The 13,496-nt window shown below is 36.5% G+C and overlaps 1 protein-coding gene across 2 annotated transcripts in view; it reads left to right on the plus strand.

Moving 5' to 3' along the window:
* The window catches only part of Prkg2 (protein kinase cGMP-dependent 2), a 99,191-nt gene that overhangs the window by 54,208 nt on the left and 31,487 nt on the right, over window positions 1–13,496 (plus strand). Inside the window, exons 10-13 of one of the 2 annotated variants that reach the window (XM_090343998.1) lie at window positions 2,309–2,462; window positions 4,641–4,777; window positions 7,206–7,295; window positions 10,094–10,235. In XM_090343998.1, coding sequence (XP_090200124.1) covers window positions 2,309–2,462; window positions 4,641–4,777; window positions 7,206–7,295; window positions 10,094–10,235 — 523 coding nt within the window. Of the gene's footprint in view, window positions 1–2,308; window positions 2,463–4,640; window positions 4,778–7,205; window positions 7,296–10,093; window positions 10,236–13,496 lie in introns of those variants that run through there. The other variant, XM_090343999.1, reaches the window with a different exon arrangement.

The raw sequence follows: 13,496 nt of genomic DNA on the forward strand, positions 1-13,496 counted from the left end.
TATATAAGATATAATATGTAGATAATGTATAGAATATATAGAATTGATCAAATTTATAGAACTTATGTATATAATTTATCAAATATATAGAAGATATAGAAAATAGAATAAATCTCTATATTCAAATATATATCATATTTATATATTTCATATATATAATGTATAGGATATATACATCTAGCTGTATAATATATATCTATAGAAATATAGCTATTATTATCATATGTATGGTTATTATATTAGATACTAAATATATTAATATAATACAGTATCATATTATAATTATATTGTATTTTATATTATATATAATATATCTAACTATGATAGATATTCTATATATCTATTGACTATGGTAAATAAAAACAGTACAGCAATGAACATGGACTTTACTAGAAAACTCTTGGAGAATTATTTTTTCCAGTCCTGGGGCTTGAACTCAGGGCCTGGGTAATGTCCTTGGGCTTTCTCAAGGTTAATGCTCTACCACTTGAGCCATAGCACCACTTTTAGCTATTTCTATCTATATGGCACCAGGGAATTGAACCCAAGGCTTTGTGCATGCTGTGTAAGCACTCTACCACTAGGCCACACTCCCAGCCCATCAAATGTTTGTTCTGACCTACAAATAGGGGCTTTTTTGTTGTTGTTGTCCGTTGTGGGGCTTGAACTCTGGGCATGGGCACTGTCCCTAAGCTCTTCAGCTCAAGGCTACTGCTCTTACACTTTGAGCCACAGCAACATTTTCTTTTTGGGAATTTTTAAGTAGTTCTTCCACAAATAAGGTACTTCTTACCACTCAAATACAGATTGTTTAAGTCTGTACTTAGCACCTTTGTTTTGAGTTATGAGTAAGTATTATAGAGAGAATGTCCCACTAAAGGGAATTATTTAGTTGCAGGACTAATGGTACCTGATTACAAGTAAAGAGTAAGGGTGTGGAGCTTTTCCTAGGAACATACATGTGAAGAAAAGGGGTTAAATAGGCCTTGAAATGCACCAGTAGTGCCCATTTTTTAAATTGAATAGAAAGCCAGCTTTGCTAAGTGTAATTCTTTTCCAAAAGGTTAAACCTTGGTTTTTCTTTATTGTAGTATTGGAGGTTGAAGTTAGCATGTCATGCATGTGAGGCAAGTGCTTCCCACTAAGCTAAACCTGGGCTCTTTTAATATTTTGTGTGAATGCTTAGATATGGTTTCGGGATAGTAATTTCAAAGTTGTATAGTAAATATTCTAGAGGACTGAATTTTCAGTTAAATTACAACAACCAATCAGTAGTACCTAATAAGATTTTGCAGTTGCATTTATTATTATTGTTGTTGTTGTTGTTGTTGTTGTTGATACTAATTTGTGTGTGAGTCTGTGTGTGTGATGGTTCTGGGGCTTGAACTCATGGCCTACACACTGTCCCTAAGCTTCTTTTGCTCAAGGTTAGTATTCTACTACTTGAACCACAGCTCTATTTACAATATTTTCAAAAGAATTTTTTAAAGTAGTTTATTGGAGATAGGAGTCTCATGAATTTTCCTTGTCTGAGCTGGCTTCAAACCACAATCCTCTGCTCTCAGCCTCCTGAGTAGCTAGGATTATAGGCAGAGCCACTGATGAGTCCAGCTCAGCTGGTTTTGCAGTGCAAACTTATACCAAAGACCCTTTTGTAATGAGTCTATAGAATTACATGTATATGTATATATGTACATATTTATGCATACATTTCAGAATGGTAATTCTTGATTAAAATAGAAAAGGACGTATTCCCAAAGAGTAATGTTTAGACATAAAATAAGAAGCATGTTTTAAAATTTTACATAGCAGTTTTTCCAGGTAAGCCTTCATAAACTTCAAGATCTTACCAAAGTGACACAGGTAATAAAATCAGGAAAGACATTCAGGGTGGCATTCTAATTATCAGCCAAGGAAATAGCGTTAGTTTTATTCCCTTCCATCAGCTCCTTTTTTCAGTTGTTTATTAACAACTTTACTGAGGTATATATTTTGAAGCCTACAAAACTTAACTCATTTTGTATCTCTTTGAATGTCTTTAATCTTTGTACATTCCTTGGTGTGTGTGAGTGTATGTGTGTTGTGTTATGTTGTGGTGTGCTCTGTGAATCCAATCCTATCAAATGTGATATAGTCTCTGTGGTACTCTAGGCATTAGTACAGACAGAATTAAGACTTCAGTATAGTTTATGAACGATCTGATGCCTGACTAAAGGTGTGTGTGTGTGTGTGTGTGTGTGTGTGTGTGTGTGTGTGTGTGTGTGTGTGTATGTGTATGTGTGTGTCAACTTTCACTTCTTTTATTCAGGCGATCCATGTCTAACTGGAAGCTGTCCAAAGCACTCTCTCTGGAGATGATTCAGCTCAAGGAGAAGGTGGCCAGATTTTCCTCATCATCCCCATTCCAGAACCTTGAGATAATCGCCACACTGGGCGTTGGTGGGTTCGGAAGAGTTGAGCTTGTAAGGGGTTTACGTTTCAAGCATCTGAGAGAAGCCTTTTGACTTCTTTTTTTGTTGTTTTGTTTTATATTCCAGTTTATCTTGGAGGATTATATGAGTTACTATTGCTATCTTATTGTTTTGAACTCGAATTGGGAAAGTACACTTTACCATCTGTCTATTGTATAGCAGTATGTCTGTGCTAGAACATAACAACTAGCTGTAATTTCAAGCTCCTCACATCACATCCTTTAGTGAATATTTTTTTCTGGAAGGCAACTATCGGAAAACGTGCCAACTAAGCATTCCCAAGGGCCACAAATATGAAGAAAAAAGTATTTCCCTAATAGTAAAATATGTCTATAGATATACACACTCACAATACATTAACTCTATGCATCAGAAAAAGGGAAATCCAACAAAGAGAAATTCTATAGTAGAATTATAAATACTTTAGTTATAGTAATTAACTTCACTACTATGTCTGCATTCAGTTTTCATTATTCTATTTTGCTTTTTTCTTTAATTTTTCATCTGGGGAAAAATAAAAAAAGAAATGAAGATGACATCAAAAGGATATCTGAAGCTCAGCCTCTACAAAGTTCAGTAAAACCGTTTGATTTCAGTTGTATCTTCCACATCCTCAAATCTCTATGCTTAATGATCAGCCTCTAAAGGATAACAGAAGTAGTTCTGTCAGTTTAAGTATCTAATGAAACTGCACAATGGAAAGCTGTGACCTTTTTGAGGCACAGATGGTGTGCAGCCCTTGGCAGTTCCTAGACCTTCTTTGCCTACCAGATTTTTAACAAATGAGTGTGCGTTGACCTCTGGAAACTGCCCCGATGCCTCCGTCTGTTGGATGGCCCTTAGCAGACCTGAAATGTTACTAGAAACCCAGAATAGCACACCTCACACACAATCCATACTTATCCTTGATGGATAAAGGGGAGTAAGATTTCATAATAGGGTCCAGAATATTCATGTGTTGCTTATGCCATATGTATGCACCCATCTGTTGTGGTAAGTTCTACTAAAAGATTACCCTAAGACATTGAAATTAGGTTTGGAGATATGGGTTGACTGATAGAGAGCTTGCCTATCCCTAAGTTCAGTCCTCAGTACTATCAGAACAAGAAGGGATTGAATTAAAAATGCTGACATCTGTTTTCCTAGACAACTATTAAAGCAGAAATTCAACAATTGACTAAAAACTCATGTGTAGTACTAATGGGATGTAACCAAAATAAGGGATGCTGTCAGTAAGTATCATCTGATCAGTGCAGTCTGCTTATTTAGCTTTTTGTTTTCTTCACAGCAGAAATTATTAGGTTTAAACCTATGAGAGAAAAAGATACTGACTTTAACATTTTAGTTGCCTTTTTAAAGGAAAACTTGATTTTTTTGAGAAATAAGAGCACTATTCATTAAAAATCTCTTCCCTGATGAAAATGCCCTACTATTTGGTGTATATGGCTGTTAAGTTTTGGAAATAGGAGAATATACAATTGAGAAATTCAGTTTCTAATTTTAATTAATTTTAAATAACTTATGTCTTTAGTTACCTTGGTGAATAGTGCAGATGTGGAACTCCATGTAGCACTTCCTTTTTAAAAAATCAGAGATGATAATAAAAAGATAAATTGAAATGAGAATAAATGAGTAAAATCAGAAGTGAATGTTAAAAAGTGAGAATCTGGAGCAATTCTTATTTTAAAAAAAGCCTTTCATGTTGTACAATTAAAATGGAACAATTCATCGATCTCTTAATCAGAATTATTTTTTTTGTTTTGATCCAAAAAATATTTGGACCAGATCTATGACTATTTAGTCATAATGAAAAGGAAGTTTATTCATGTAAATGGAACTCAGGTCTAGAAGGACACATGGTTAAAGCTTGCCTATTATATAAATGTGAGGCAAATTTAAGGTTTTAACATGTTTTATATTATATACATAGTGCAAGTGTTTCTTAGTAAGTTAATTTTAAAAATGTTTCTGTCGGGCCGGGAGTTTGGCCTAGTGGTTAAAGTGCTTGCCTAGCATGCATGAAGACCCGGGTTCGATTCCTTGGTACCAAATACATAGGGCTCAAGTGGAAGAGCTCTAGCCTTGAGAAAGTCCAAGGACAGTGCTCAGGCCCTGAGCTCAAGCCCAGGACTGGCAAAAAAAAAAAAAATGTTTCTGTCTCTTACATAGGTTAAGGTGAAAAATGAGAATGTTGCATTTGCCATGAAATGTATACGGAAGAAGCACATAGTAGACACAAAGCAGCAGGAACACATCTACTCTGAGAAGAGGATCCTGGAGGAGCTTTGTTCTCCATTCATTGTAAAGTAAGTGAGCACAGGCCTCCCTGACATGTGTTTCTGTCTCATCTTTCCAATGTTTCATGTTAGAGGACAAAAGGAAGGAGGAAGAGGAAACTTCACCCCACTTAGAATTCTCCAGTAAGGTCTAGATCTAGCATCAGAGTTGCCAGTTTCTTTTTGTTTATAAGTAAACCTCACAAAAGTGTTTGTGGGGGGAGGGTATATGAGCTCGCATGCTCATAGAATATCATCACAATACATTCTGAAGTAGTTATTTTATCCAAGCCTGGTCCTTGCAATGCCTAAGAATCAAAGGAAACATCTACTAATAGTTACTATTAGTTATTTAATTTCTGTTGGTATTGACAGTTTGGTGGAGAAACAGAATTTTTTTGTTGGGGTGGGGGATGGGGCTTGAACTCTGGGCCTGCACGTTGACCCTGAGCAATTCAGCTCAAGGCTACCATCCTACCCCTGGAGCCACAGCCCCACTTCCCATTGTCTAGTGATTATTTGGAAATAAGAGTCTCAAGTTCTTTAGTGCCTGGGCTGGTTTTGAACCATGATCCTCAAATCTCAGCCTCTTGAGTAGCTAGGATTATAGGCATGAGCCACCACACCTAGTGAAATGGAAATTATTCTGAGTTATTATCCTTTTGATTTGTGAATTCATGGGTTTACTTGTAGTGTAAGCCAGTTTATATATTTATATATTCCATAGTGCTCTAGAGTGTAGTTGTAGTGATTTGGGGCAATACACAGTGTCTTATGATGAAGAAAATTTATATTTTTATCAAATGCCTTGAGAAAATCTTTCTTCATAGCCATATTCCTAGATGATACATATTATTATCTTTCAAGGTTAATTCAAGTGTAAACTCAGGGCAATGCTGCAGTAATCTTCTAATTAGCTTTATATTCATTATCTTTTCAGATACTCTTTCATTAGTCTGTTATGATGAGAAGCTTAAGGGCATATATTAGGCTGTATTCATTTTCCACTTCTAGACACTCATAAAATACATGACATATAGTAAGGCAATGATAAGAATAAGAATAAATATAAGTTTAGTATGCTAAAAGGTTAACATACACCACATACTCTTCTTTTTTTTGAGTTTCACATTTTTTTAATTTAAGTAGTTGTACAAATCAATTCAAAAGTCAAATATGAGTACAATGCACCTTGATTAATGAGAATTGAACTTTTTAAGTGAATTTTATGGTAGAGTAGTTGTATCTTCATAAAGATGTTTACAAATGAGTTCTTTTATTTATTTTTTATTGTAATTAGTAAAAGGGTTACATGATATTTGCCAGATAGAAGGTGACACCACATACTCTTCTAAGAAATAAATATATAGAGCAGATGGGAAGAATCATCACATTTGTCTTATTAGCTTAATAGGGAGGATTACATAATTTCATATTTTTGCAAAAAATAGGCATCTCAATAATATATAAGAAATATACAATCAAATGAATACATATGTTCAGTGAGAAAACTGAGCTTGCATAACTAGTAATTGCTCAAGCTGGGATTTCAGCCTGGACTGCCTGGCTCCAGGGCGTAGTCTCTGAAACACTGTATTGAAGCTCCTTCTACATGCACATACCCTGGCTACCCTAGTGTCTGTACTCATCTGGGCATGGTGCTAGAAAAAAAGGGAGTCTTTTGATCCTTATAACGACCCAGAAAGTGCTTTTACACAATGTTAATATGGTGTTGCTTCCAGACACCATTCCAGCACTGAGGATTCTATTCTCCTCAGCTTGTTGAATGACTACATGTGTGGACCACAGCTTCAACCCTTTCTGTCCTTGTTCTTAGGTGAGGAGACCTACCTTGCTCACCATCTTATCTTTCCAGGCCAAAACAACTTCAATTCCTTGAAACTAAGTCATAGCCAAGTGGCTATGCCCATTCTGCTTCCTCTTCCACCACCACATATAATAGATGTTATTCTCAATCACTCTATTTCAGATGTACTGCTTAGAAATCTTTTTCCCAGAGTCTATTTCTAGAGGACTCTAACACCAGATAATAAGTTCAGGGGTATAAGACATAACTTATTTGTTGAAAGCCTATCATCAAAGTGCTATATACAAAGGCCTGTGGCTTTGGAGGGGAGAAGCCATATTTGGTAGGTAGGATAATGAGCTGCTTTATTAAGAAGGGGGACTTGGAGCTTAGCCTGGGAGAAGGGATAAAATTTTCTCAGTGCAACTGAGATTAAGCAGTTCAGCCTGTGGGAAGAGGCAGAGGGCTGTAACTCTAGAGTTCCAAGATGATCAAAGGGGACATGGTAAGAAGTCTAGTTTAGCTCTAGGATATCTGTATGGATTTTAAAGAGAATAAAAACCATATTTCTCAAAACTACTTGTTTGCAAGAAGCTAGAAGTGCAAAGTGAAATGTAAATAATATTTCTGTGTTTTTATCTGTCTTTACAGGTTATATCGTACCTTCAAGGACAATAAATATGTGTACATGCTTCTGGAGGCCTGCTTAGGTGGGGAGCTGTGGAGTATATTAAGGGACAGGTAATGAAAATAGTTACAAGTGACAGTTTCTGTCTACTACTATCTCGACAAGAGAATTCTCTACTTAATGGTCTTAAAAAAAGAACATAGGGTGTGGCTTAGTGGCTGAGTGCCTGCCTAGCGTGTACAAAGCCTTGGGTTGGATTCCTAAGTACCACATACACAGAAAAAACCAGAAGTGGTGCTGTGGCTCAAGTGGTAGAGAGCTAGCCTTGAGAAAGGACAGGTCCTGAGTTCAAGCCACAGGATTGGAAAAATAAGTAAATAAATAAATAAAAATAAAAAAGAACATGAAGATCATTTATGAAGTAAATCACTATAAGGAAATTTTATCACTTAAAGCCAGCAGCCCAGGATTCACACCTATAATCCTAGCTATTTAAGAAGCTGAAACCTAGAGGACTGAGATTCAGAGATAGCCCAGAGAGAAAATTCTATGAAATTCCATCTCCAGTTAACCAAGAAAAATGTTGAGCTAGAGGCATGGTTCAGGTGGTAGAGCGCTAATCTAATCAGCAAGCTGAGTAAGAGCTTAAGACATTAAGCTGAAGTCCCAGAACCGGAAAACAAAAAGAAAAGATTATCATTTGATAAAGAAGTAATAGTAATATTAGATAACATTGTACAGTGTCATAAGTAGAGTCGAACATAATCATTGTGATCTGTATTTTACGGATTAAAGAATTACAACATTAGGGAAGATATAAATTATCTGAAATTGAATTGAAACTAGTACAGGTAGTTTTATATATTTGTAAATATATTGAAACGAGTTTGATGTGGGGAGTGGCTAACAAACAAAATAAAATATCTATAAAAGCCGAGAACAAGTGTTCATGCTTGTGATTCCATGAGAATCATGGTTTAGGAACAATCTGGTCCAACAGATCAGAAAAGCCTATTTCTACTAACATAATGCTATGTGTTTGTGATGACTGTCTGTCCTTTCAGCTATGTGCAAAGTATAAATAGGAGGACTGTAGCAAGTGAAGAGCAAAGCCCTGTTTTTAAAAAATGCCAGGCTTGGTGGCTCAACCTATAATGCTAGCAACTCAGAAGGCTGAAATCTGAGGATCATAGTTCAAAGCCATAAAGACTATGAGACTCTTATCTCCAATTAACCACTAGAAAATCAAAAGTGGTGCTTAGGCTTAAAGGGACAGGGAGGTAGCCTTGAGCTAAGCACTCAGGGACAGTGCCTAGGCCCAGAGTCCAAGTTCCAGGACCTACCAAAAAAAAAAAAAATCAAAGCAGTTAGAGACATAGCTCAATGCTCAAGCATACGAGTACCTGCCTAGTGAGTGAAAGGCCTGCGCTAAATTCAAATCTCAGTATTAGTAGAAAAAGAGATATCTATACAATTTTAGTTTTTCCATAGGACTGATTTCTATTCAATCAAAATCACTAGTTACTAAGAGCCGCCTGTGTTAAAGGGTACATTTCAGACAATTTGGGGAGTCTCTGGACAATGTAGACTTTCTAGTCAAAAGATTAAAAAGTGTAAAAAAAAATATCCAGGTGCTACTGGCTCATGCCTGTAATTCTAGCTACTCAGGAGGCTAATATCTGAGGCTCGAGGTTAAAAGCCAGAAGGGACAAAAATATTCATGAGACTCTTCCCTCCAATTCACAGCTAGAGCAAAAGAGCTCAGAGACAGCACCTAAGACCTGAGTTGAAACCTCTTGAATGATTAAAGACAATAAAATTAAATAAAAATAGAATTTGGGAAAGTATGTAATTGAAAAGCATTTCATTAGAATGAAAATCAAATAATGGCAGAGAATTTGGCAACCTGTGATTAACAGAATAATAAAAGCCATAGTTAAAAAACTTAGAAGAATGGAAAGAGAAAATGTGATGCAGAGGTGTTTGATCTAAGCACATTACATACATACAAAACTTTGGAAATGGAGAAAGGTAGAGAAAGACAAAGTAGGAAGGTTGACACAGTATCAGACACTTTGGATGATGATCGTAAGAGCATGTAGAAATAAATAGAGTATATAAATATAAATGCAGCAGACAAGGAAATGAGAAATCTAATCTCCATTAGGTCATAGGCATAAAGCTAAGTAAACATCTAGACAATCTTATCTAGAGCAGTGATTTTTCCAGCCCTGCCTGTATATTATCACCATATGATGTCTAAACATTGTGCTTGGGTCATCATGTACTGGTGTAATCCTAACTACTCAGGAGGCTGACATCTGAGAATCATGGTTAGAAGACAGCCCAGGCAAGAAAATCTGTGAGACTCTTATCCTAGTTAACCACCAGAGAACTGGAAATGGAGAACTCCAAGTGGTAGAGCACAAGCCTTGACCACAAAAATGCTCAAAGACAGTGCTAAGGCCCAAGTTCAAGCCCCACAATGCACTGAAAAAAAAAGTTGGTTCACTTATGCCTAAGAATCATTGACCTTCACAAGAAAAGTATACTGAACATCTGAGAAGAGAGCATGTTGTAATAGGAATATCCAAGTATATGTTCCTATCACAGCATACCACAGATGTGCAAAAGTGTGTTCTTGTTTTTCTGTTACCCACTCATATGTGAATACTAGAAACAATTACTGAAATGTAGATGTTTTGGTTTCAGAACTGCAGTTTGTCTCAAATGTCTCCCTTGATTCCTTTAGGATCAGTGACCTAATTCACTGCAAGTATAAAAGATAGCTTCCTGTTGATGCTCTGAAAAAAATCCATGTCATACAAATGGGCAATGTAATAATAGACACCTAAAATAGGACTGGAGATATATAGCCAGGGTATTAAAAAGGAAAATGGTTTTATTGCAGAGGCAGCTTTGATGAGTCTACTTCCAAATTCTGTGTCGCTTGTGTGACAGAAGCATTTGATTACCTGCATCGACTAGGTATTATCTACAGAGACCTGAAGCCAGAAAACTTAATTCTAGATGCTGAGGGTTACCTTAAATTGGTAAGCTAAGTTCTTTTATTTATAGTATTATATGAAGTATTTCCAGAACACAGATTATAGTTGTAATTTTCTTTTTTTAATTTAACTTTATTGTCAAGGTGATGTACAGAGGAGTTATGGTTACATATGTAAGGTAGTGAGTACATTTCTCCTTTATAATTTGGTGGAGCTATTGTTTTCACTGTGGCCTTTGAAATTGGTATATAACCTTGGGAACAATGTTATAAATACATTCTTTAGGGCTTGCAAGTTCAATGTATCAGCCATATTTGCTTATCCTACTAAAGAACCACATAATGGAATGCTTTCAAAATTAGATTTTGTTTGGGGTTTTGGTTTAATAGTTTTAACTAGATTTTAAATACTTTGTATATAGGGACTGGCTATGAGCAATAAAGTAGTGAGATTCCTATATCATAATATCCAGATATAAACAGTGGGAGAGACAATAAACACAGAAGCATTAACTGGTGTTTGGAAATCCTTCCAAATGAATCTAATAGATAACAAACAGTGAGAATCAAATTCAACCACAGGCCGTTGGGGACAGAAACTTTCCTTGCTATCTGTGATTCATTAATGCCCAGCAGAAACTCTTTCAAGTGTCACGTTGCACAGTAAAAGGTTATCAGTTATAGGAACTACTTGCACTGAAAAGCTATATGAGAAGTGGATGGTCAGAGCTATGAAGAAATGGGGGTACTTAGGACCTCAGGATGAAGCCCCACAGGATGAGGAACCAAGGCTGAGATTTCCTGGGTCCATTTCCATAGCGCCCTGAAGACATGAAACCATTCAGTTTATAAAGATATTAACAATTACCCGCCTCAGCCCTAGACCTTTCATACAAGAATAGAATAACATTATTTATGGGACATTTCTTATGTTTAAGAGACATGATGCTCAAACTTTTTCAATTAATCTATTTAACAACTTTTTTTGGGGGGGGGGCCAGTCCTGGGCTTGAGCTCAGGGCGTGAGCACTGTCCTTGGACTTTCTCAAGGCTAGAGCTCTACCACTTGAGCCTCAGCACCACTTCTGGCTTTTTTGTATGTATGTGGTACCAAGGAATCGAACCCGTGTCTTCGTGCATGCTAGGCAAGCACTTAAACCACTAGGCCAAACTCCCAGCCCACTTTTTATTTATTTATTTTTGGGGGCCTGGGGCTTGACCTCTGTGCCTGGGCTTTGTCCCTAAGCTTCTTTTTGTTCAAGGTTAGCATTTTATTTATTTATTTGTTTGTTTGTTTGTTTGTTTTGCCCGTCCTGGGTTTGAGCTCAACCTGAGCCCTGTCCTTGGACTTTCTCAAGGCTAGAGCTCTACCACTTGAGCGTCAGCACCATATCCGGCTTTTTTTTCTTCTGTGTATGTGGTACCCAGGAATCGAACTCAGGTCTTCGTGCATGCTAGGCAAGCACTCTACCACTAAGCCAAACTCCAGGCCCCAGGGTTAGCACTTTATCCCTTGAGCCATAGAGCCACTTCCGACTTTTTCTGGGTAGTTTACCACTCACCAGCTTTCCTGCTCAGGCTGGTTTCCAACAGTCATCCTCAGCTCTCAGCCTCCTAAGTAGATGAATAAATAGGATTGCAAGCATGAGCCACAGGAATTTGCTATGTGTAATTGCTAGAAGCACTCTTCTTGTGAAGTAAAATAAAGCCAACATTTATTTTTGCCAAATTCTGAGAAATGCTTTGGTTCATTCAAGCTTTATTTTACCCATAAGTATGAGATTTGGAGGTACTGACACAGGCCTCAGTCATTCTTCTTATTATACAGTTCCTTCGTTGTCTGTGTCTCTAGAAGTGTCTAGCTCTAGAAGATAATGGAAATCCTTTGGAGTATTCTAGAAGTAAACCATCATAGGTTGGGGTCAGGGCTTATATGCATAATATTCAATGACTGTGTTATCTGGCCTACTCATTTATTTGCCATCCACCTAAATAAAAACTAAAACAAGTAAAGATTAAAAAGTAAATGCTAAGCCAGACACCAATGGCTTATATGTGTAATCCTAACAACATAGGAAGCTGAGATCTGAAGACTACAATTCAAAGCCAGCTTCAGCAGGAAAGTCTGTGATAGTTTTATCTCCAGTTAACCACCAGAAAACCAGAAGTGGCACAGTGGTTCAAAGTAGTTAAGTGCTAGCCTTGAGCAGGAGGAAAAACAGAAGGTTAGGGACAACCACCAGGCCCTGAGTTTAAGCCCCTTGACTGATAAACCCCTCTAAAAGTAAATGTTGAACATTTCTGTACCTGGTATATATTAAACTAGACATCCTTTCATTACAATGTCTGAAAATACAAGAAAAGACATACCAGTCGGTATTACAAATGCATGGCTGATTTTATAACAAAGCATGGATTTGGGAACCAAGGCTGAGCAGTAATTGATGGTGAAATTCAAACACAGAAGCTGCCATCTTGTGAGTGCCAGAAACACTAAGCAGTTGAGAGGTTTCATTTTAGTAGCTGTATCCTGTGGGAACAGGAAAGCAATCTCTGGACATTGGCAGTACATGAAAGTTGAATCAGAGAACATTGTAAAGATCCAGGAATCACAGAGATTAAATTGTCAGAGGAAAACAAAACAGTTAACAATTATCAAATATATAAAGATAGAATACATCCAAGGAAACTTGACTTTCTTAATATTGGCTCTTGATAGAAGAACAGAAAAGTCTCCTCTAAGAATTCTTGGCCAAAGGCTAGTCTTAATGGAGGTCGGCTGCCCAGTTTTTAAGGATGGAAAAATATAATCAAGAATTTAAATAAATCCATGCTGTAGCATTCCCAAGCTACTAAGACTCATTGCATATTCTCTCTAGAAGCATATATGGTGAACTGAATACAAAAAGAATTCTTGGAAATAAAGTTCCAGGAAACATGAAGTCATCTTAAAAAATAAAAATAACACAATAAATATATGACAGAAAAATAAGAACTACTGTTAGCATTACTTGCCAGAAACAAAAGGAAAGAGCAGAAGCAGACAGATAAGTGTCTCATAGTTTAGCGAAATCAGATTCAGAATGTACAGTAAGTATATTTGATATACTTGAAAAGGAATAAGTAACAAAGACTTTCAAAAAATATCTAATAAATTGGAAGAGGAAAAGTCTAACAAGGCATCTATTAAGAAATTAATACTATAATAATTGAAATTAAATATGCAAACAAAAATTTATTGATGATGGGATATCTTTCCTGGATTAGACATTTGGTCAGATTAATTGTAATGTATTAATATACTTGT

This window comes from Megascapheus bottae, chromosome 13, assembly GCF_031878675.1.
Source record: "Megascapheus bottae isolate mThoBot1 chromosome 13, mThoBot2.hap1, whole genome shotgun sequence".
In the NCBI taxonomy this organism is placed as follows: domain Eukaryota; kingdom Metazoa; phylum Chordata; class Mammalia; order Rodentia; family Geomyidae; genus Megascapheus; species Megascapheus bottae.